Genomic DNA, 21984 nt, shown 5'->3' on the forward strand with positions numbered 1-21984 from the left:
TTTGATGTGCCCATCACCACTGGGACCACCTGCACTGGTTTCTGCCAGAGTCTTTGAAGTTCAATCTTGAGGTCCTGAGAGCGGCTGAGTTTTTCCTGTTGTTTTTCATCAATGCGACTGTCACCTGGGATGGCAACATCCATGATCCAAACCTTTTTCTTTTCCACAACTGTGATGTCTGGTGTGTTGTGTTCCAGAACTTTGTCAGTCTGGATTCGGAAGTCCCACAGTATCTTTGCGTGCCCATTTCCCAATACTTTTGCAGGTTTGTGATCCCACCAGTTCTTTGCTGCTGGGAGGTGGGACTTGAGGCAGAAGTTCCAATGAATCATTTGGGCCACAGAGTTCTGCCTCTGTTTGTAGTCTGTCTGTGCAATTTTCTTACAGCAGCTGAGGATATGATCCATGGTTTCGTCGGTATTATTATTATTATTATTATTATTATTATTATTATTGATAGTATTATTATTATTGAAGGACTTCTGTGTATTTCCCTTTCCTCTCCTCTCTTGCAGACGAAATCTGTGACTACTTTGGCGTGAAGATCGCCATGTACTTTGCCTGGCTGGGCTTCTACACGTCTGCCATGATCTACCCGGCCGTCTTCGGCTCCCTCCTCTATGCCTTCACCGAGAACGATCAGGTGAGAGAAAGAGAGACAACAAAATGGGAATCCATCCATTTATCTTATCAGAAGTATGTAGATATGTTTGTCTGCCTGTTTGTTCCACAAAGTCTGTTGACAGGAGGCATTAGGCAAGTTGGCCCTATGTTCCTAGGTGGAGTGGCCCTGTGCTGCTAGCCAAAGTGGCCCTCAGGTGTTAGTTGGAGTGGCCTTATGTTGCTAGGTGAAGTGGCCTTCTAGCGTTAGGCAAGGATTCCCTATGTTGCTGGTGTTAGGTGGAGTAGCCTCACGTTGCTTTGTGGCCCTCCAGTGTTAGGTGGAGTGGCCCTCTTGAGTGAGGTGGAGTGGCCCTATGTTGCTATGTGGCCCTCTGGTGTTAGGTGGAGTCGCCCTATGCTGCTAGGCGAAGTGGCCCTATGCTGCTAGGTGAAGTGGCCCTCGTGCTAGGTGAGGTGTCCTGGTGCTAGGCAAAGTGTCAGTCTGGTGCTAGGTGGAATGGCCCTCTTGCGCTAGGCAAAGTGGCCCTTTGTATTGGGTGAAGTGGCCCTCTGGTACTGGATGAGGTAGTCCTCTGTTGCTAGGTGAAGTGGCCCTCTAGTGCTGGATGAAATAATCATCTGTTAGGTGAAGTGGCCTTCTGGTGCTGGATGAAGTAATCCTCTGTTGTTAGGTGAAGTGGCCTTCTAGTGCTGGATGAAGTAATCCTCTGTTGTTAGGTGAAGTGGCCTTCTGGTGCTGGATGAAGTAATCCTCTGTTGTTAGGAGAAGTGGCCCTCTGGTGCTGGATGAAGTAATCCTCTGTTGTTAGGTGAAGTGGCCCTCTGGTGCTGGATGAAGTAATCCTCTGTTGCTAGGTGAAGTGGCCCTCTGGTGCTGGATGAAGTAATCCTCTGTTGCTAGGTGAAGTGGCCCTCTGGTGCTGGATGAAGTAATCCTCTGTTGCTAGGTGAAGTGGCCCTCTGGTGCTGGATGAAGTAATCCTCTGTTAGGTGAAGTGGCCCTCTGTTTTTAAGTGACATGACCTTGCGTTGCTAGGTGAAGTGGCAGAACACTCCCCTCCTCCGATTGTGCAGGAAGTGTCCCTGTTCTTCTGTTTTTGTTCCCTTTGAATGTTGTTAAGTGCGTTTTCTGCCTCGTAGTGTCGATACCCATTATAAACAAAGGGAAGACAAAGACGAGCTCTTCACGGCGGTTTAATTCTTCCGGCCGTTTTTTCATGCTCGACGTGCCTCTTTGCCGGCGGGCTTTTCCTCTTGTTAACTCAGATTATTGCGCCGCGTTGCAGAAATGTGCAAGAGTTGGTTTGGTGGCTCTCCCACGCTTTTTAGGGCTTGATAACCGGACACGTCCGGTCACAAACGACAATGGATTCCACTGGCGGGAAAGGAGATTCCACCCCCAGAGGCCACCCAACCCAGTCCCGCTCCCCACAATTAGATGCAAATTATTTTCCTCTTGCGTTGCATAACTCTCGGTCTCCCCACTGCCGCGCAGACCAGCCGGGACATCTCCTGCGTGGTCTTCGCCCTCTTCAACGTCGTCTGGTCCACGCTGTTCCTGGAGGAGTGGAAGCGCCGGGGGGCCGAGTTCGCCTACAAGTGGGGGACGCTGGACACTCCGGCGGAGTCTATCGAGGAGCCACGGCCGCAGTTCCGGGTCAGTGGGGCTGGCCATCTGTCAGGAGGGTTTGGGTGGCCCTTGAAGAACCTCCAAGGTGGATGCGTGTCTGCTGTACAACTCAGTGGAGGTGGATGTGTGTCTGCTGTACAACTCAGTGGAGGTGGATGCGTGTCTGTTCTACAACTCAGTGGAGGTGGATGTGTGTCTGTTCTACAACTCAGTGGAGGTGGATGTGTGTCTGTTCTACAACTCAGTGGAGGTGGATGTGTGTCTGTTCTACAACTCAGTGGAGGTGGATGCGTGTCTGCCTTACACCTCAGTGGAGGTGGGATTCGTGTCTGCTTTACACCTTGGTGGAGGTGGAGCCATGTCTGCCTTACACCTCAGTGGAGGTGGATGTGTGTCTGCTAAACACCTCAGTGGAAGTGGATGTGTGTCTGCTGTACAGCTCAGTGGAGGTGGATGCATGTCTGCTGTACAACTCAGTGGAGGTGGATTCATGTCTGCCTTACACCTCAGTGGAGGTGGATGTGTGTCTGCTAAACACCTCAGTGGAAGTGGATGCATGTCTGCTGTACAGCTCAGTGGAGGTGGATGCATGTCTGCTGTACAACTCAGTGGAGGTGGATTCATGTCTGCTTTACACCTTAGTGGAAGTGCGTGTCTGCTGTACAACTCAGTGGAGGTGGATGCATGTCTACTATACAACTCAGTGGAGGTGGATGCATGTCTACTACACAACTCAGTGGAGGTGGATGCATGTCTGCTGTACAACTCAGTGGAGGTGGATGCATGTCTACTACACAACTCAGTGGAGGTGGATGCATGTCTACTATACAACTCAGTGGAGGTGGATGCATGTCTACTATACAACTCAGTGGAGGTGGATGCATATCTACTACACAACTCAGTGGAGGTGGATGCATGTCTGCTGTACAACTCAGTGGAGGTGGATGCATGTCTACTACACAACTCAGTGGAGGTGGATGCATGTCTGCTGTACAACTCAGTGGAGGTGGATGCATGTCTACTACACAACTCAGTGGAGGTGGATGCATGTCTACTACACAACTCAGTGGAGGTGGATGCATGTCTACTATACAACTCAGTGGAGGTGGATGCATGTCTACTATACAACTCAGTGGAGGTGGATGCATGTCTACTACACAACTCAGTGGAGGTGGATGCATGTCTGCTGTACAACTCAGTGGAGGTGGATGCATGTCTACTATACAACTCAGTGGAGGTGGATGCATGTCTACTACACAACTCAGTGGAGGTGGATGCATGTCTACTATACAACTCAGTGGAGGTGGATGCATGTCTGCTGTACAACTCAGTGGAGGTGGATGCATGTCTACTATACAACTCAGTGGAGGTGGATGCATGTCTACTATACAACTCAGTGGAGGTGGATGCATGTCTACTATACAACTCAGTGGAGGTGGATGCATGTCTACTATACAACTCAGTGGAGGTGGATGCATGTCTACTATACAACTCAGTGGAGGTGGATGCATGTCTACTATACAACTCAGTGGAGGTGGATGCATGTCTACTATACAACTCAGTGGAGGTGGATGCATGTCTACTATACAACTCAGTGGAGGTGGATGCATGTCTACTATACAACTCAGTGGAGGTGGATGCATGTCTGCTGTACAACTCAGTGGAGGTGGATGCATGTCTACTATACAACTCAGTGGAGGTGGATGCATGTCTACTACACAACTCAGTGGAGGTGGATGCATGTCTACTATACAACTCAGTGGAGGTGGATGCATGTCTGCTGTACAACTCAGTGGAGGTGGATGCATGTCTACTATACAACTCAGTGGAGGTGGATGCATGTCTACTATACAACTCAGTGGAGGTGGATGCATGTCTACTACACAACTCAGTGGAGGTGGATGCATGTCTACTATACAACTCAGTGGAGGTGGATGCATGTCTGCTGTACAACTCAGTGGAGGTGGATGCATGTCTACTATACAACTCAGTGGAGGTGGATGCATGTCTACTATACAACTCAGTGGAGGTGGATGCATGTCTACTATACAACTCAGTGGAGGTGGATGCATGTCTGCTGTACAACTCAGTGGAGGTGGATGCATGGCTACTATACAACTCAGTGGAGGTGGATGCATGTCTACTATACAACTCAGTGGAGGTGGATGCATGGCTACTATACAACTCAGTGGAGGTGGATGCATGTCTGCTATACAACTCAGTGGAGGTGGATTCATGTCTGCTTTACACCTTAGTGGAAGTGCGTGTCTGCTTTACACCTCAGTGGAAGTGGATGCATGTCTGCTGTACAACTCAGTGGAGGTGGATGCATGTCTACTATACAACTCAGTGGAGGTGGATGCATGTCTACTATACAACTCAGTGGAGGTGGATGCATGTCTACTATACAACTCAGTGGAGGTGGATGCATGTCTGCTGTACAACTCAGTGGAGGTGGATGCATGTCTACTATACAACTCAGTGGAGGTGGATGCATGTCTACTATACAACTCAGTGGAGGTGGATGCATGTCTACTATACAACTCAGTGGAGGTGGATGCATGTCTGCTATACAACTCAGTGGAGGTGGATTCATGTCTGCTTTACACCTTAGTGGAAGTGCGTGTCTGCTTTACACCTCAGTGGAAGTGGATGCATGTCTGCTGTACAACTCTGGAGGTGGATGCATGTCTACTATACAACTCAGTGGAGGTGGATGCATGTCTACTATACAACTCAGTGGAGGTGGATGCATGTCTACTATACAACTCAGTGGAGGTGGATGCATGTCTGCTGTACAACTCAGTGGAGGTGGATTCATGTCTGCTTTACACCTTAGTGGAAGTGCGTGTCTGCTTTACACCTCAGTGGAAGTGGATGCATGTCTGCTGTACAACTCAGTGGAGGTGGATGCATGTCTACTATACAACTCAGTGGAGGTGGATGCATGTCTACTATACAACTCAGTGGAGGTGGATGCATGTCTACTATACAACTCAGTGGAGGTGGATGCATGTCTACTATACAACTCAGTGGAGGTGGATGCATGTCTGCTGTACAACTCAGTGGAGGTGGATTCATGTCTGCTTTACACCTTAGTGGAAGTGCGTGTCTGCTTTACACCTCAGTGGAAGTGGATGCATGTCTGCTGTACAACTCAGTGGAGGTGGATGCATGTCTACTATACAACTCAGTGGAGGTGGATGCATGTCTACTATACAACTCAGTGGAGGTGGATGCATATCTGCTATACACCTCAGTGGAGGTGGATGGTGATTCTATGGCTGAGACCCCCGTTTTGTCCCCCGAAGGGCGTGAAGCGGGTCAGCCCAGTGACGAATGCGGAGGAGCTTTACTACCCGCCGTGGAAGCGCATGGCCTTCCAGTGCCTGGTGAGCCTCCCCATCTGCGCCGTCTGCCTCTCCTTCGTCTTCCTCGCCATGTTGGGCTGCTTCGAGTTGCAGGTGAGCTTCGGGGGTCCTCAAAACAATGAGCCCCGGGCCGGATACGGTTAGAAATAGCAACCTCCAAAGACTTTGACTATTTATTTGTTAATTTATATATTTGCTAACCAGTACTCTATGTGGATTTGTGACTGCTTAAAACCCCAGTGGAGGTGGATGCGTGTCTGCTTAATACCTCAGTTGATTTGCCAGTTTGACTGGACCTCTGTGGAGTGGAAGGGGGTATAAACCTGCAATTGTACTGAACATGTTCAGACTCAGGACTCACTTAGTAGTCAGTCTGCTTAACACCTCAGTGGAGGTGGTTGCGTGTCTACTTCACACCTCAGTGGAGGTGGTTGTATGTCTGCTTAACCCCTCAGTGGAGGTGGTTGCATGTCTACTTCACACCTCAGTGGAGGTGGTTGTATGTCTGCTTAACCCCTCAGTGGAGGTGGTTGCATGTCTACTTCACACCTCAGTGGAGGTGGTTGTATGTCTGCTTTACACCTCAGTGGAGGTGGTTGTATGCCTGCTTAACCCCTCAGTGGAGGTGGTTGTATGTCTGCTTAACCCCTCAGTGGAGGTGGATGTGTGTCTGCTTTACACCTCAGTGGAGGCAGATGTGTGTCTGCTTTACACCTCAGTGGAGGTGGTTGTATGTCTACGTCACACCTCAGTGGAGGTGGTTGTATGTCTGCTTAACCCCTCAGTGGAGGTGGTTGCATGTCTACTTCACACCTCAGTGGAGGTGGTTGTATGTCTGCTTTACACCTCAGTTGATGTGGTTGTATGTCTGCTTAACCCCTCAGTGGAGGTGGATGTGTGTCTACTTCACACTCAGTGGAGGTGGTTGTATGTCTGCTTAACCCCTCAGTGGAGGCGGATGTGTGTCTGCTTTACACCTCAGTGGAGGTGGATCTGTGTCTGCTTTACACCTCAGTGGAGGCGGATGCGTGTCTGCTTTACACCTCAGTGGAGGTGGATGCGTGTCTGCTTTACACCTCAGTGGAGGCAGATGTGTGTTTGCTTTACACCCCAGAGGAGGTAGATGTGTGTCTGCTTTACACCTCAGTGGAGGCGGATGTGTGTCTGCTTTACACCTCAGTGGAGGTGGTTGTATGTCTACGTCACACCTCAGTGGAGGTGGTTGTATGTCTGCTTAACCCCTCAGTGGAGGTGGTTGTATGTCTACGTCACACCTCAGTGGAGGTGGTTGTGTGTCTGCTTAACCCCTCAGTGGAGGTGGATGTGTGTCTGCTTTACACCTCAGTGGAGGTGGATGTGTGTCTGCTTTACACCTCAGTGGAGGCGGATGTGTGTCTGCTTTACACCTCAGTGGAGGTGGTTGTATGTCTGCTTAACCCCCCAGTGGATGTGGTTGTATGTCTGCTTTACACCTCAGTGGAGGTGGTTGTATGTCTGCTTTACACCTCAGTGGAGGTGGTTGTATGTCTGCTTAACCCCTCAGTGGAGGTGGTTGTATGTCTGCTTAACCCCTCAGTGGAGGTGGTTGTATGTCTGCTTAACCCCTCAGTGGAGGTGGTTGTATGTCTGCTTAACCCCTCAGTGGAGGTGGTTGTATGTCTGCTTTACACCTCAGTGGAGGTGGTTGTATGTCTGCTAACCCCTCAGTGGAGGTGGTTGTATGTCTGCTAACCCCTCAGTGGAGGTGGTTGTATGTCTGCTTAACCCCTCAGTGGAGGTGGTTGTATGTCTGCTAACCCCTCAGTGGAGGTGGTTGTATGTCTACTTCACACCTCAGTGGAGGTGGTTGTATGTCTACGTCACACCTCAGTGGAGGTGGTTGTATGTCTGCTTAACCCCTCAGTGGAGGTGGTTGCATGTCTACTTCACACCTCAGTGGAGGTGGTTGTATGTCTACGTCACACCTCAGTGGAGGTGGTTGTATGTCTGCTTAACCCCTCAGTGGAGGTGGTTGCATGTCTACTTCACACCTCAGTGGAGGTGGTTGTATGTCTGCTTTACACCTCAGTTGATGTGGTTGTATGTCTGCTTAACCCCTCAGTGGAGGTGGATGTGTGTCTACTTCACACTCAGTGGAGGTGGTTGTATGTCTGCTAACCCCTCAGTGGAGGTGGTTGTATGTCTGCTTTACACCTCAGTGGAGGTGGATGCATGTGTGTATATATACTCACCTTCTCTTTTCTTTCCGGCCAGGAATTTGTGCTGAGCATCAAGGAGCTGCCCCGCATTGTCCGCTTCTTGCCCAAAATCGCCCTCGCCGTCATCGTCACGGCCTGCGACGAGATCTACAAGAAGATCGCTTACTGGTTGAACGACATGGGTCCGTACCACGCTAAGGCCTCCAAATAGGACAGGGGATGCTGGGCTTTGTCATAGAGGATCAGGAGGTTGTATTCGTAAACGTGAGCCGGCAACGTTAGGCTGCGACGGAAAAGCCAAATACAATTTTAGCTTATGGGTTCAGAAAGTTTGAGCGGGATGGGAAACATACAAGCGGGTAAACATTTTTGGATGATGGGAGTTGTAGTCTCCATCATCACGGTTTCCCCCCTTCTCTTTATTTTGCAGAAAATTACCGGTTGCAGAGTGCCTACGAAAAAAACCTCATCATTAAAATGGTCTTGGTAAGGAAAAAAACAAAACAATAGAGGAAGATATTTTTTTCCCAGTGATAAGGGGATCCCCAGAGGTCATCTAGTCTGAACCCTTTTTACCATATGTATCCTGCCAATTCTATCATTTTTATTGAGTTTATATTTTTTTTATTTTTTTTGTTTTACTCTTGGGTTTGATTTATCATTTGTTGTTTTGGCACTGGTTGTGTGCCATTGCGTTTATTTTCAATGAATCATTTGGGCCACATAGTTGTGCCTCTGTTTGTAGTCTGTCTGTGCGATTTTCTTACAGCAGCTGAGGATATGATCCATGGTTTCGTCGGTTTCCTTGCACAGTCTGCATTTTGGGTCATCAGCTGATTTTTCGATCTTGGCCTGAATGGCCTTTGTCCTGATGTCTTGCTCCTGGGCTGCAAGGATCAGGCCTTCTGTCTCCTTCTTCAGGGTCCCATTCGTGAGCCAGAGCCAGGTCTTCTCCTTATCAGCTTTTCCTTCCATTTTGTCAAGGAACTTTCCATGCCATGTTTTGTTGTGCCAGCTGTCAGCTCTAGTTTGTAGTGCGGTTTTCTTGTACTGATTCTGCTCTAGTTTGTAGTGCGGTTTTCTTGTACTGATTCTGCTCTAGTTTGTAGTGCGGCTTTCTTGTACTGATTCTGCTCTAGTTTGTAGTGCGGCTTTCTTGTACTGATTCTGCTCTAGTTTGTAGTGCGGCTTTCTTGTACTGATTCTGCTCTAGTTTGTAGTGCGGTTTTCTTGTACTGATTCTGCTCTAGTTTGTAGTGCGGTTTTCTTGTACTGATTCTGCTCTAGTTTGTAGTGCGGTTTTCTTGTACTGATTCTGCTCTAGTTTGTAGTGCGGTTTTCTTGTACTGATTCTGCTCTAGTTTGTAGTGCGGTTTTCTTGTACTGATTCTGCTCTAGTTTGTAGTGCGGTTTTCTTGTACTGATTCTGCTCTAGTTTGTAGTGCGGTTTTCTTGTACTGATTCTGCTCTAGTTTGTAGTGCGGTTTTCTTGTACTGATTCTGCTCTAGTTTGTAGTGCGGTTTTCTTGTACTGATTCTGCTCTAGTTTGTAGTGCGGTTTTCTTGTACTGGTTTTTTGTCTGCTGTGCTTTGAGGAGTTTCTGATTTTTGACTTCAATCAAAGCAGGTTCTTCACTTTGCTTTACATCTTCTGCCAGGGCATGTTCTTCTTTGACTGCTTGTTTTACTTGCAAGAGTCCTCTGCAAGTAAAAAGTAATTATTATCATTATTATCATTATTATTATTTTATTTTTATTATTACCACTACTATTGTGTGACCATCTGTCAGGAGTGCTTTGATTATGTTTTGGTGCACAAAGGCAGAAGGGGGTTGGACTAGATGGCCCAAGGGGTCTCTTCCAACACTGTTTATTATGGTATTTTATTATTATTATTATTATTATTATTATTATTATTATTACTACCACTATTGTGTGACCATCTGTCAGGAGTGCTTTGATTATGTTTTGGTGCACAAAGGCAGAAGGGGGTTGGACTAGATGGCCCAAGGGGTCTCTTCCAACACTGTTTATTATGGTATTTTATTATTATCATTATTAGTATTATTATTATTATTTTTATTATATTATTATTATTATTATTATTATTACTACCACTATTGTGTGACCATCTGTCAGGAGTGCTTTGATTATGTTTTGGTGCACAAAGGCAGAAGCGGGTTGGACTAGATGGCCCAAGGGGTCTCTTCCAACACTGTTTATTATGGTATTATTATTATTATTATTATTATTATTATTATTATTATTATTATTAGACGTGCTTTTCCTCACCGTTTCTTCCCTTCTTTTGCCTCCAAACAGTTCCAGTTTGTAAATTCCTACCTAAGTCTTTTCTACATTGGATTCTACCTCAAGGACATGGAGCGGCTGAAGGAGGTAATGCTCGGGGACGCTGGGCTCCGTCATCCACTCTCTTTTATTTCTGTTTCAGTTTGATTTCTTTTAATTTGTCCCTTTCTTTTTCTTTCTGTCCGCCCGTCTCTCTTTTCCATTCCCTCCTTCCTTCCTTCCCTCCATCCGCTTCCCCATCCTCAGCTCCTGGTCATCTTCTCCCTCTTCCAAAGCCTGGTGCGTCAGCTCAAAGACGCCGTCCTCCCCTCCGTTTTCCTCCGGTTCCGCCTCTCCTTCATTTCCTTTCAGCGCTGGCTGGGCTTCTCTTGGCGGCGGGCAGAGGGCAAAGTAGGAAGGAGCCTTGGGGACGATGGGCTGGGGAGTGAAACGGGTTCCCTTTCCCAATCTGAGGTGGATGCGTAGCTGCTTCACACCTCAGTGGAGGTGGAGGTGTGTCTGTTTCGCACCACAGTGGAGGTGGATGCATGTGTATTTAACACTTCAGTGGAAGTAGATCCATGTCTGCTTTACACCTCAGTGGAGGTGGATACGTATGTGTTTAACACCTCAGTGGAGGTGGATACGTATGTGTTTAACACCTCAGTGGAGGTGGATATGTATGTGTAACACCTCAGTGGAGGTGGAGGTGTGTCTGTTTAGCACCACAGTGGAGGTGGATGCATGTGTATTTAACACCTCAGTGGAAGTAGATCCATGTCTGCTTTACACCTCAGTGGAGGTGGATACGTATGTGTTTAACACCTCAGTGGAGGTGGATATGTATGTGTAACACCTCAGTGGAGGTGGAGGTGTGTCTGTTTAGCACCACAGTGTAGATGGATGCATGTGTATTTAACACCTCAGTGGAAGTAGATCCATGTCTGCTTTACACCTCAGTGGAGGTAGATACGTATGTGTTTAACACCTCAGTGGAGGTGGATATGTATGTGTAACACCTCAGTGGAGGTGGATGCATATCTAACATCTCAGTGGAGGTGGAGGTGTGTCTGTTTAGCACCACGGTGGAGGTGGATGCATGTGTATTTAACACTTCAGTGGAAGTAGATCCATGTCTGCTTTACACCTCAGTGGAGGTGGATACGTATGTGTTTAACACCTCAGTGGAGGTAGATACGTATGTGTTTAACACCTCAGTGGAGGTGGATATGTATGTGTAACACCTCAGTGGAGGTGGAGGTGTGTCTGTTTAGCACCACAGTGAAGGTGGATGCATGTGTATTTAACACCTCAGTGGAAGTAGATCCATGTCTACTCAGTGGAGGTGGATACGTATGTGTTTAGCACCTCAGTGGAGGTAGATACGTATGTGTTTAGCACCTCAGTGGAGGTGGATATGTATGTGTAACACCTCAGTGGAGGTGGAGGTGTGTCTGTTTAGCACCACAGTGGAGGTGGATGCATGTGTATTTAACACCTCAGTGGAAGTAGATCCATGTCTACTCAGTGGAGGTGGATACGTATGTGTTTAGCACCTCAGTGGAGGTAGATACATATGTGTTTAGCACCTCAGTGGAGGTGGATATGTATGTGTAACACCTCAGTGGAGGTGGAGGTGTGTCTGTTTAGCACCACAGTGGAGGTGGATGCATGTGTATTTAACACCTCAGTGGAAGTAGATCCATGTCTACTCAGTGGAGGTGGATACGTATGTGTTTAGCACCTCAGTGGAGGTAGATACGTATGTGTTTAGCACCTCAGTGGAGGTGGATATGTATGTGTAACACCTCAGTGGAGGTGGAGGTGTGTCTGTTTAGCACCACAGTGGAGGTGGATGCATGTGTATTTAACACCTCAGTGGAAGTAGATCCATGTCTACTCAGTGGAGGTGGATACGTATGTGTTTAGCACCTCAGTGGAGGTAGATACATATGTGTTTAGCACCTCAGTGGAGGTGGATATGTATGTGTAACACCTCAGTGGAGGTGGAGGTGTGTCTGTTTAGCACCACAGTGGAGGTGGATGCATGTGTATTTAACACCTCAGTGGAAGTAGATCCATGTCTACTCAGTGGAGGTGGATACGTATGTGTTTAGCACCTCAGTGGAGGTAGATACGTATGTGTTTAGCACCTCAGTGGAGGTGGATATGTATGTGTAACACCTCAGTGGAGGTGGAGGTGTGTCTGTTTAGCACCACAGTGGAGGTGGATGCATGTGTATTTAACACCTCAGTGGAAGTAGATCCATGTCTACTCAGTGGAGGTGGATACGTATGTGTTTAACACCTCAGTGGAGGTGGATATGTATGTGTAACACCTCAGTGGAGGTGGAGGTGTGTCTGTTTAGCACCACAGTGGAGGTGGATGCATGTGTATTTAACACCTCAGTGGAAGTAGATCCATGTCTGCTTTACACCTCAGTGGAGGTGGATACGTATGTGTTTAACACCTCAGTGGAGGTGGATATGTATGTGTAACACCTCAGTGGAGGTGGATGCGTATCTAACACCTCAGTGGAGGTGGAGGTGTGTCTGTTTAGCACCACAGTGGAGGTGGATGCATGTGTATTTAACACCTCAGTGGAAGTAGATCCATGTCTGCTTTACACCTCAGTGGAGGTGGATACGTATGTGTTTAACACCTCAGTGGAGGTGGATATGTATGTGTAACACCACAGTGGAGGTGGATGCATGTGTATTTAACACCTCAGTGGAAGTAGATCCATGTCTGCTTTACACCTCAGTGGAGATGAATACATTTGTGTTTAACACCTCAGTGGAAGTAGATCCATGTCTACTGGTATTGTAGTTGGTGCCCCGCTTTCCCTCCACGCCAGCCCTTATGTACCCCAAAAGTTAGCGTCCATCTGTTTGTTGGCGATTGCATTTGGCATCCCACTTTCCCTCCATGTCATAGTAATAATAATAATAATAATAATAATAATAATAATAATAATAATAATAAAAGCCAGAAACCCTCACATGAGATTGTTTCTCCTGCACCTGCCTTCCCGATCCTTATCTCAAAGTCACGAGCAAATCTTCCCTTGTGGACTTAATTCCAGTCTCAGACATTCATCTCCCACATTTCCTTCAGTCTGAACACTCAGAATCCGACCAGGCCACAACCGCCGGGCCTTATGTGCCTCGAACACGAAGATATGGGATTCGAGAGGTCCCCGGGGTGGTTGGTCCTCCACCCCGGGGCCTCTTGAACACTAGGATGTGTGTGTCTCCGACCAGGCTACAACAGCCGGACTTTATGTGCCTCGAACACGAGGATGTGGGATTGGAGAGGTCCCCGGGGTGATTGGTCCTCCACCCCGGGGCCTCTCGAACACTAGGATGTGTGTGTCTCCTGGGGTTGTGGGATTGGAGATGGACTCTGGGTGGTTGGTCCTCTAGGATGTGTGTGTCTCCTGGGGTTGTGGGATTGGAGAGGTCCCCGGGGTGATTGGTCCTCCACCCTGGGGCCTCTCGAACACTAGGATGTGTTTGTCTCCTGGGGTTGTGGGATTGGAGAGGGACTCGGGGTGGTTGGTCCTCTAGGATGTGTGTGTCTCCTGGGGTTGTGGGATGGGAGAGGTCCCTGGGGTGATTGGTCCTCCACCCTGGGGCCTCTCGAACACTAGGATGTGTGTGTCTCCTGGGGTTGTGGGATTGGAGAGGTCCCCGAGGTGGTTGGTCCCCCACCCCGGGATCTCTCGAACACTAGGATGTGTATGTCTCCTGGGGTTGTGGGATGGGAGAGGTCCCTGGGGTGGTTGGTCCTCCACCCCGGGCCTCTTGAACATGAGGATGTGTGTGTCTCCTGGGGTTGTGGGATTGGAGAGGGACTCGGGGTGGTTGGTCCTCTAGGATGTGTGTGTCTCCTGGGGTTGTGGGATGGGAGAGGTCCCTGGGGTGGTTGGTCCTCCACCCCGGGCCTCTTGAACATGAGGATGTGTGTGTCTCCTGGGGTTGTGGGATTGGAGAGGAACTCGGGGTGGTTGGTCCTCCACCCCGGGCCTCTCGAACACTAGGATGTGTGTGTCTCCTAGGGTTGTGGGATTGGAGAGGGACTCGGGGTGGTTGGTCCTCTAGGATGTGTGTGTCTCCTGGGGTTGTGGGATTGGAGAGGTCCCCGGGGTGATTGGTCCTCCACCCTGGGGCCTCTCGAACATTAGGATGTGTGTGTCTCCTGGGGTTGTGGGATTGGAGAGGGAATCTGGGTGGTTGGTCCTCTAGGATGTGTGTGTCTCCTGGGGTTGTGGGATTGGAGAGGTCCCCGGGGTGATTGGTCCTCCACCCTGGGGCCTCTCGAACATTAGGATGTGTGTGTCTCCTGGGGTTGTGGGATTGGAGAGGGAATCTGGGTGGTTGGTCCTCTAGGATGTGTGTGTCTCCTGGGGTTGTGGGATTGGAGAGGTCCCCGGGGTGATTGGTCCTCCACCCTGGGGCCTCTCGAACATTAGGATGTGTGAGTCTCCTGGGGTTGTGGGATTGGAGAGGGAATCTGGGTGGTTGGTCCTCTAGGATGTGTGTGTCTCCTGGGGTTGTGGGATTGGAGAGGTCCCCGGGGTGATTGGTCCTCCACCCCGGGGCCTCTCGAACACTAGGATGTGTGTGTCTCCTGGGGTTGTGGGATTGGAGAGGTCCCCGGGGTGATTGGTCCTCCACCCCGGGCACTCTCGTCCTCTACGTGTTGTGTTCCCCCCGCAGATGCTGGCCACGCTCCTGATCACCCGCCAGTTCCTGCAGAACGTCAAGGAGGTCTCCCAGCCCCACCTCTACTCCAAGTTCAAGCGGGGCGACCTGAGTCCGCAGCACTTCCGGGAGGCGGCCCAGACCCTCCTGAAGCTGCTGGCCCAGAAGTGGGGGGGACCCCGGTGCCGCCCCGCGAAGGCCGAGGCCGGGGCGAGGGGGCCGGCCGACGGGGAGAAGAAATGCCTGAACGGCGGCTGCGGGGCCCCCGAGGAGGAGGACGAGGAGGACGAGGAGGGGCAGAAGGACTCGGACTCGGAGGACGAGAGCCTCCTGGACTGCGGCCTGAAGCTGAAGAAGGTGAGCTTCATCGAGAAGGCCGAGCGGAAGCTGGGGGGCGAGGAGCCCAGCTTCATCGAGGAGGGCAGCCCCACCATGGTGGAGAAGGGCATGGACCCCGCCTCCGTCTTCGAGCTGGGCGACGACGACGACGACGAGGAAGAGTCCGCCGGCGGCGGCGGGGTTCCGGGTAGCCCCCTCAAGGGCCTGATGATGGAGGCGGTGGTCCTGCGGCCGCGGAGGCGCCGGGGGGCCCGGAACCCCGTGGGGAGCGAGGAGGAGGAGGAGGAAGGGGACGAGGAAGAGGAGGACGGCGAGCGGCGGCAACGGCGGAGGAGCGCCCGGTCCTCGTGGATCGACCCGCCGGCCGAGAGCTTCACCACGCAGCTGGCCCAGGCCGAGGTGGAGAGCTGCATGAAGAAGTACGAGGTGAGCCTGACCACTCCAACTCCTGCTAGGAATTGTGGGAGTTGCGGTCCAAAACGTGTTGTTTTGTAATGTAAACACCCCGTGCCTGGTTTAGAAGCTTCGAGGAAATGAGCTCGAAAAGTTACGGAAGGTTATGCAAAGAGCAGCATTCATATCCTGCTACTCTGGATCCCATCATCCCTTGCAAAGAGCAGCCCTAATGTCATGATACTCCGGGTCCTATCATCCCCTGCTAAAGAGTAGCCTTAACTTCCTGCTATTCCAGTTCCCATCATCTCCTGCAAAGAGCAGCCGTAGCACCCAGCAACTACAGGTCCCATCATCCCCTTCTAAAGAGTAGCCTTAACATCCTGCTACTCCGGGTCCCATCATCCCCTGCTAAAGAGTATCTTTAACTTCTTGTTACTCCAGTTCCCATCATCTCCCGCAAAGAGCTTCCTTAGCACCCAGCAACTACAGGTCCCATCATCCCCTGCTAAAGAGTAGCCTTAACATCCTGCTACTCTGGGTCCCATCATCCCCTGCAAATAGCAGCCTTAACTTGTTATTCCAGGTCCCATCATCCCCTGCAAAGAGCAGCCGTAGCACCCAGCAACTACAGGTCCCATCATCCCCTTCTAAAGAGTAGCCTTAACATCCTGCTACTCCGGGTCCTATCATCCCTTGCTAAAGAGTAGCCTTAACTTCTTGTTACTCCAGGTCCCATCATCCCCTGCAAAGAGCAGCCATAGCACCCAGCTACTCTGGGTCCCATCATCCCCTGCAAAGAGCAGCCTTAACTTCCTGCTACTCTGGGTCCCATCGTCCCCTGCAAATAGCAGCCTTAATTTCTTGTTACTCCAGGTCCCGTCATCCCCTGCAAAGAGTAGCCTTAGCACCTTGCTACTCCAGGTCGCATTCTCCCCTGCAAAGAGCAGCTGTAATATGATACTTCGGGTCCCATCATCCCCTGCAAAGAGCAGCCTTAACTTCCTGCTACTCCGAGTCCCTTCGCCCCTGCAAAGAGCAGCCGTAGCATTCAAATACTCCAGGTCCCATCATCCCATGCAAAGAGAAGCCTTAACATCTTGCCATTCCAGTTCCCATCATCCCCTGCTAAAAAGTAGCCTTAAATTACTGCTACTCTGGGTCCCACCATCCCCTGCAAAGAGCAGCCTTAGCACCCAGCTACTATAGGTTCTATCACCCTCTGCAAAGAGCAGCCTTAACATCCTGCTATTCCGGGTCCCATCATCCCCTGCAAAGAGCAACCTTAGCATACAGATACTACAGGTCCCATCACTCCCTGCAAAGAGCAACCTTAACATCCTGGTACTCTGGGTCCCATCATCCCCTGCAAGAGCAGCCTTAGTATCCAACTACTCTAGGTCCCATCATCCCCTGCAAAGATCAACCCTAACATCAGGATACTTCAGGTCCCATCATCCCCAGCAAAGAGTAAACATGCAGCTACTCCAGGTCACATCATCCCCAGCAAAGAGTAAACATGCAGCTACTCCAGGTCCCATCATCCCCAGCAAAGGGTAAACATGCAGCTACTCCAGGTCCCATCATCCCCAGCAAAGAGCAATCTTAATATCCCACTACTCCAGGTCCCATCTTCCCCAGCAAAGAGTAAACATGCAGCTACTCCAGGTCCCATCATCCCCAGCAAAGAGCAATCTTAATATCCCACTACTCCAGGTCCCATCTTCCCCAGCAAAGAGCAATCTTAATATCCCACTACTCCAGGTCCCATCTTCCCCAGCAAAGGGTAAACATGCAGCTACTCCAGGTCCCATCATCCCCAGCAAAGGGTAAACATGCAGCTACTCCAGGTCCCATCATCCCCAGCAAAGAGTAAACATGCAGCTACTCCAGGTCCCATCTTCCCCAGCAAAGAGTAAACATGCAGCTACTCCAGGTCCCATCATCCCCAGCAAAGAGTAAACATGCAGCTACTCCAGGTCACATCATCCCCAGCAAAGAGCAATCTTAATATCCCACTACTCCAGGTCCCATCATCCCCAGCAAAGAGTAAACATGCAGCTACTCCAGGTCCCATCATCCCCAGCAAAGAGCAATCTTAATATCCCACTACTCCAGGTCCCATCATCCCAAGCAAAGAGTAAACATGCAGCTACTCCAGGTCCCATCATCCCCAGCAAAGAGCGATCTTAATATCCCACTACTCCAGGTCCCATCATCCCCAGCAAAGAGTAAACATGCAGCTACTCCAGGTCCCATCATCCCCAGCAAAGAGCGATCTTAATATCCCACTACTCCAGGTCCCATCATCCCCAGCAAAGAGTAAACATGCAGCTACTCCGGGTCCCATCATCCCCAGCAAAGAGCAATCTTAATATCCCACTACTCCAGGTCCCATCATCCCCAGCAAAGAGCCACCTTATCTTCCTGCTACTCCAGGTCCCACCATCCCCAGCGAAGAGTAGACTTAACATCCAGCTACTCCAGGTCCCATCATCCCCTACAAAGAGCAGCCTTAGCATCCAGCTCCTCCGAATCCCATGATCCTCTTCCTTGCTCCGCCCCCCCAGGACACCTTCCAGGACTACCAGGAGATGTTCATCCAGTTCGGGTACGTGGTGCTCTTCTCCTCGTCCTTCCCGCTGGCCGCCCTCTGCGCCCTGATCAACAATGTCATCGAGATCCGGAGCGACGCCTTCAAGCTGTGCACGGGGCTCCAGCGGCCCTTCGGTCAGCGGGTGGAGAGCATCGGGGAGTGGCAGGTCAGTCGGTCTGTCAGTCAGAGCCTGCCTGATTTATTAATACTGTAAATCCCATTGTCCATGGTCCATTCTCCTCCAAACAGGTCCTCCACCCCGGGACCTCTCGAACACTAGGATGTGTGTGTCTCCTGGGGTGGTGGGATTGGAGAGGTCCCTGGGGTGGTTGGTCCTCGAACACTAGGATGTGTGTGTCTCCTGGGGTGGTGGGATTGGAGAGGTCCCTGGGGTGGTTGGTCCTCCACCCCGGGGCCTCTCGAACACTAGGATGTGTGTGTCTCCTGGGGTGGTGGGATTGGAGAGGTCCCTGGGGTGGTTGGTCCTCGAACACTAGGATGTGTGTGTCTCCTGGGGTGGTGGGATTGGAGAGGTCCCTGGGGTGGTTGGTCCTCCACCCCGGGGCCTCTCGAACACTAGGATGTGTGTGTCTCCTGGGGTGGTGGGATTGGAGAGGTCCCTGGGGTGGTTGGTCCTCCACCCTGGGGCCTCTCGAACACTAGGATGTGTATGTCTCCTGGGGTTGTGGGATTGGAGAGGGACTCCGGGTGGTTGGCCCTCCACCCCGGGACCTCTCGAACACTAGGATGTGTATGTCTCCTGGGGTTGTCGGATTGGAGTGGGACTCCGGGTGGTTGGCCCTCCACCCCGGGGCCTCTCGAACACTAGGATGTGTATGTCTCCTGGGGTGGTGGGATTGGAGAGGTCCCTGGGGTGGTTGGTCCTCCACCCCGGGGCCTCTCGAACACTAGGATGTGTATGTCTCCTGGGGTTGTGGGATTGGAGAGGGACTCCGGGTGGTTGGCCCTCCACCCCGGGACCTCTCGAACACTAGGATGTGTATGTCTCCTGGGGTTGTCGGATTGGAGTGGGACTTCGGGTGGTTGGCCCTCCACCCCGGGACCTCTCGAACACTAGGATGTGTATGTCTCCTGGGGTTGTCGGATTGGAGGGACTCCGGGTGGTTGGCCCTCCACCCCGGGACCTCTCGAACACTAGGATGTGTATGTCTCCTGGGGTTGTGGGATTGGAGAGGGACTCCAGGTGGTTGGCCCTCCACCCCGGGACCTCTCGAACACTAGGATGTGTGTGTCTCCTGGGGTTGTGGGATTGGAGAGGGACTCTGGGTGGTTGGCCCTCCACCCCGGGACCTCTCGAACACTAGGATGTGTATGTCTCCTGGGGTTGTGGGATTGGAGAGGGACTCCGGGTGGTTGGTCCTCCACCCCGGGGCCTCTCGAACACTAGGATGTGTATGTCTCCTGGGGTGGTGGGATTGGAGAGGTCCCTGGGGTGGTTGGTCCTCCACCCCGGGGCCTCTCGAACACTAGGATGTGTATGTCTCCTGGGGTTGTGGGATTGGAGAGGGACTCCGGGTGGTTGGCCCTCCACCCCGGGACCTCTCGAACACTAGGATGTGTATGTCTCCTGGGGTTGTCGGATTGGAGTGGGACTTCGGGTGGTTGGCCCTCCACCCCGGGACCTCTCGAACACTAGGATGTGTATGTCTCCTGGGGTTGTCGGATTGGAGGGACTCCGGGTGGTTGGCCCTCCACCCCGGGACCTCTCGAACACTAGGATGTGTATGTCTCCTGGGGTTGTGGGATTGGAGAGGGACTCCAGGTGGTTGGCCCTCCACCCCGGGACCTCTCGAACACTAGGATGTGTGTGTCTCCTGGGGTTGTGGGATTGGAGAGGGACTCTGGGTGGTTGGCCCTCCACCCCGGGACCTCTCGAACACTAGGATGTGTATGTCTCCTGGGGTTGTGGGATTGGAGAGGGACTCCGGGTGGTTGGTCCTCCACCCCGGGGCCTCTCGAACACTAGGATGTGTATGTCTCCTGGGGTTGTGGGATTGGAGAGGGACTCCGGGTGGTTGGCCCTCCACCCCGGGACCTCTCGAACACTAGGATGTGTATGTCTCCTGGGGTTGTCGGATTGGAGGGACTCCGGGTGGTTGGCCCTCCACCCCGGGACCTCTCGAACACTAGGATGTGTATGTCTCCTGGGGTTGTGGGATTGGAGAGGGACTCCAGGTGGTTGGCCCTCCACCCCGGGACCTCTCGAACACTAGGATGTGTGTGTCTCCTGGGGTTGTGGGATTGGAGAGGGACTCTGGGTGGTTGGCCCTCCACCCCGGGACCTCTCGAACACTAGGATGTGTATGTCTCCTGGGGTTGTGGGATTGGAGAGGGACTCCGGGTGGTTGGTCCTCCACCCCGGGGCCTCTCGAACACTAGGATGTGTATGTCTCCTGGGGTTGTGGGATTGGAGAGGGACTCCGGGTGGTTGGCCCTCCACCCCGGGACCTCTCGAACACTAGGATGTGTATGTCTCCTGGGGTTGTCGGATTGGAGTGGGACTTCGGGTGGTTGGCCCTCCACCCCGGGACCTCTCGAACACTAGGATGTGTATGTCTCCTGGGGTTGTCGGATTGGAGGGACTCCGGGTGGTTGGCCCTCCACCCCGGGACCTCTCGAACACTAGGATGTGTATGTCTCCTGGGGTTGTGGGATTGGAGAGGGACTCCAGGTGGTTGGCCCTCCACCCCGGGACCTCTCGAACACTAGGATGTGTGTGTCTCCTGGGGTTGTGGGATTGGAGAGGGACTCCGGGTGGTTGGCCCTCCACCCCGGGACCTCTCGAACACTAGGATGTGTGTGTCTCCTGGGGTTGTGGGATTGGAGAGGGACTCCGGGTGGTTGGCCCTCCACCCCGGGACCTCTCGAACACTAGGATGTGTATGTCTCCTGGGGTTGTGGGATTGGAGAGGGACTCCGGGTGGTTGGTCCTCCACCCCGGGGCCTCTCGAACACTAGGATGTGTATGTCTCCTGGGGTTGTGGGATTGGAGAGGGACTCCGGGTGGTTGGCCCTCCACCCCGGGACCTCTCGAACACTAGGATGTGTATGTCTCCTGGGGTTGTCGGATTGGAGTGGGACTTCGGGTGGTTGGCCCTCCACCCCGGGACCTCTCGAACACTAGGATGTGTATGTCTCCTGGGGTTGTCGGATTGGAGGGACTCCGGGTGGTTGGCCCTCCACCCCGGGACCTCTCGAACACTAGGATGTGGGATTTGGAGAGGTCCAAACCGCACAAGGTTGTAGAGTGGGTCGTGGGGATCTATGTGCCAAGTTTGCTCTTGTTCAGTTATTGGTGGTCGCAGTGGTCTCGGTAAGTGAGTGAAGGTAGTGTCAATCCCATTGTCCATGGTCCATCCTCCCCTAAAACACACCAAGGTCTAGAGTGAGTCATGGGGGTCTGTGTGCCAAGTTTGGTACTGATTTGTCATTGGTGTGAGTCGCAGTGCTCTGCAGAAGTGATTGATATTTAATAATAATAATAATTATTATTATTATTATTATTATTGACACAACGATGTTGTATGACACAGCAAACAAGATAGACATGCTGGATTTTATATCACAAAACCACAAGTCGAACTCTTCCCAAGCGTCTAGGACTGTGTGATGTATTTTCGGATGATGCATGCAGATCCCAGTCGGGTGGCCTTTTGCAGTTGGCAGATCGTAATTTTGTCAATGTCTATTGTTTCCAAATGCCGGCTGAGGTCTTTTGGCACGGCACCCAGTGTGCCCATCACCACCGGGACCACCTGCACTGGTTTCTGCCAGAGTCTTTGAAGTTCAGTCTTGAGGTCCTGATAGCGGCTGAGT

The 21984-nt window shown here is 51.5% G+C and overlaps 1 protein-coding gene across 2 annotated transcripts in view; it reads left to right on the forward strand.

Moving 5' to 3' along the window:
* The window catches only part of ano8 (anoctamin 8), a 49739-nt gene that overhangs the window by 16214 nt on the left and 11541 nt on the right, over nucleotides 1-21984 (forward strand). The window contains exons 7-15 of one of the 2 annotated variants that reach the window (XM_062959203.1): nucleotides 516-643; nucleotides 2120-2281; nucleotides 5566-5718; nucleotides 7879-8005; nucleotides 8254-8309; nucleotides 10146-10220; nucleotides 10380-10523; nucleotides 14835-15584; nucleotides 18122-18313. In XM_062959203.1, the coding sequence (XP_062815273.1) occupies nucleotides 516-643; nucleotides 2120-2281; nucleotides 5566-5718; nucleotides 7879-8005; nucleotides 8254-8309; nucleotides 10146-10220; nucleotides 10380-10523; nucleotides 14835-15584; nucleotides 18122-18313 (1787 nt within the window). The remainder of the gene's footprint in view (nucleotides 1-515; nucleotides 644-2119; nucleotides 2282-5565; nucleotides 5719-7878; nucleotides 8006-8253; nucleotides 8310-10145; nucleotides 10221-10379; nucleotides 10524-14834; nucleotides 15585-18121; nucleotides 18314-21984) is intronic. The other variant, XM_062959204.1, reaches the window with a different exon arrangement.

The sequence above is a fragment of the Anolis carolinensis genome, unplaced genomic scaffold (assembly GCF_035594765.1).
Source record: "Anolis carolinensis isolate JA03-04 unplaced genomic scaffold, rAnoCar3.1.pri scaffold_7, whole genome shotgun sequence".
Classification (NCBI taxonomy): Eukaryota; Metazoa; Chordata; class Lepidosauria; order Squamata; family Dactyloidae; genus Anolis; species Anolis carolinensis.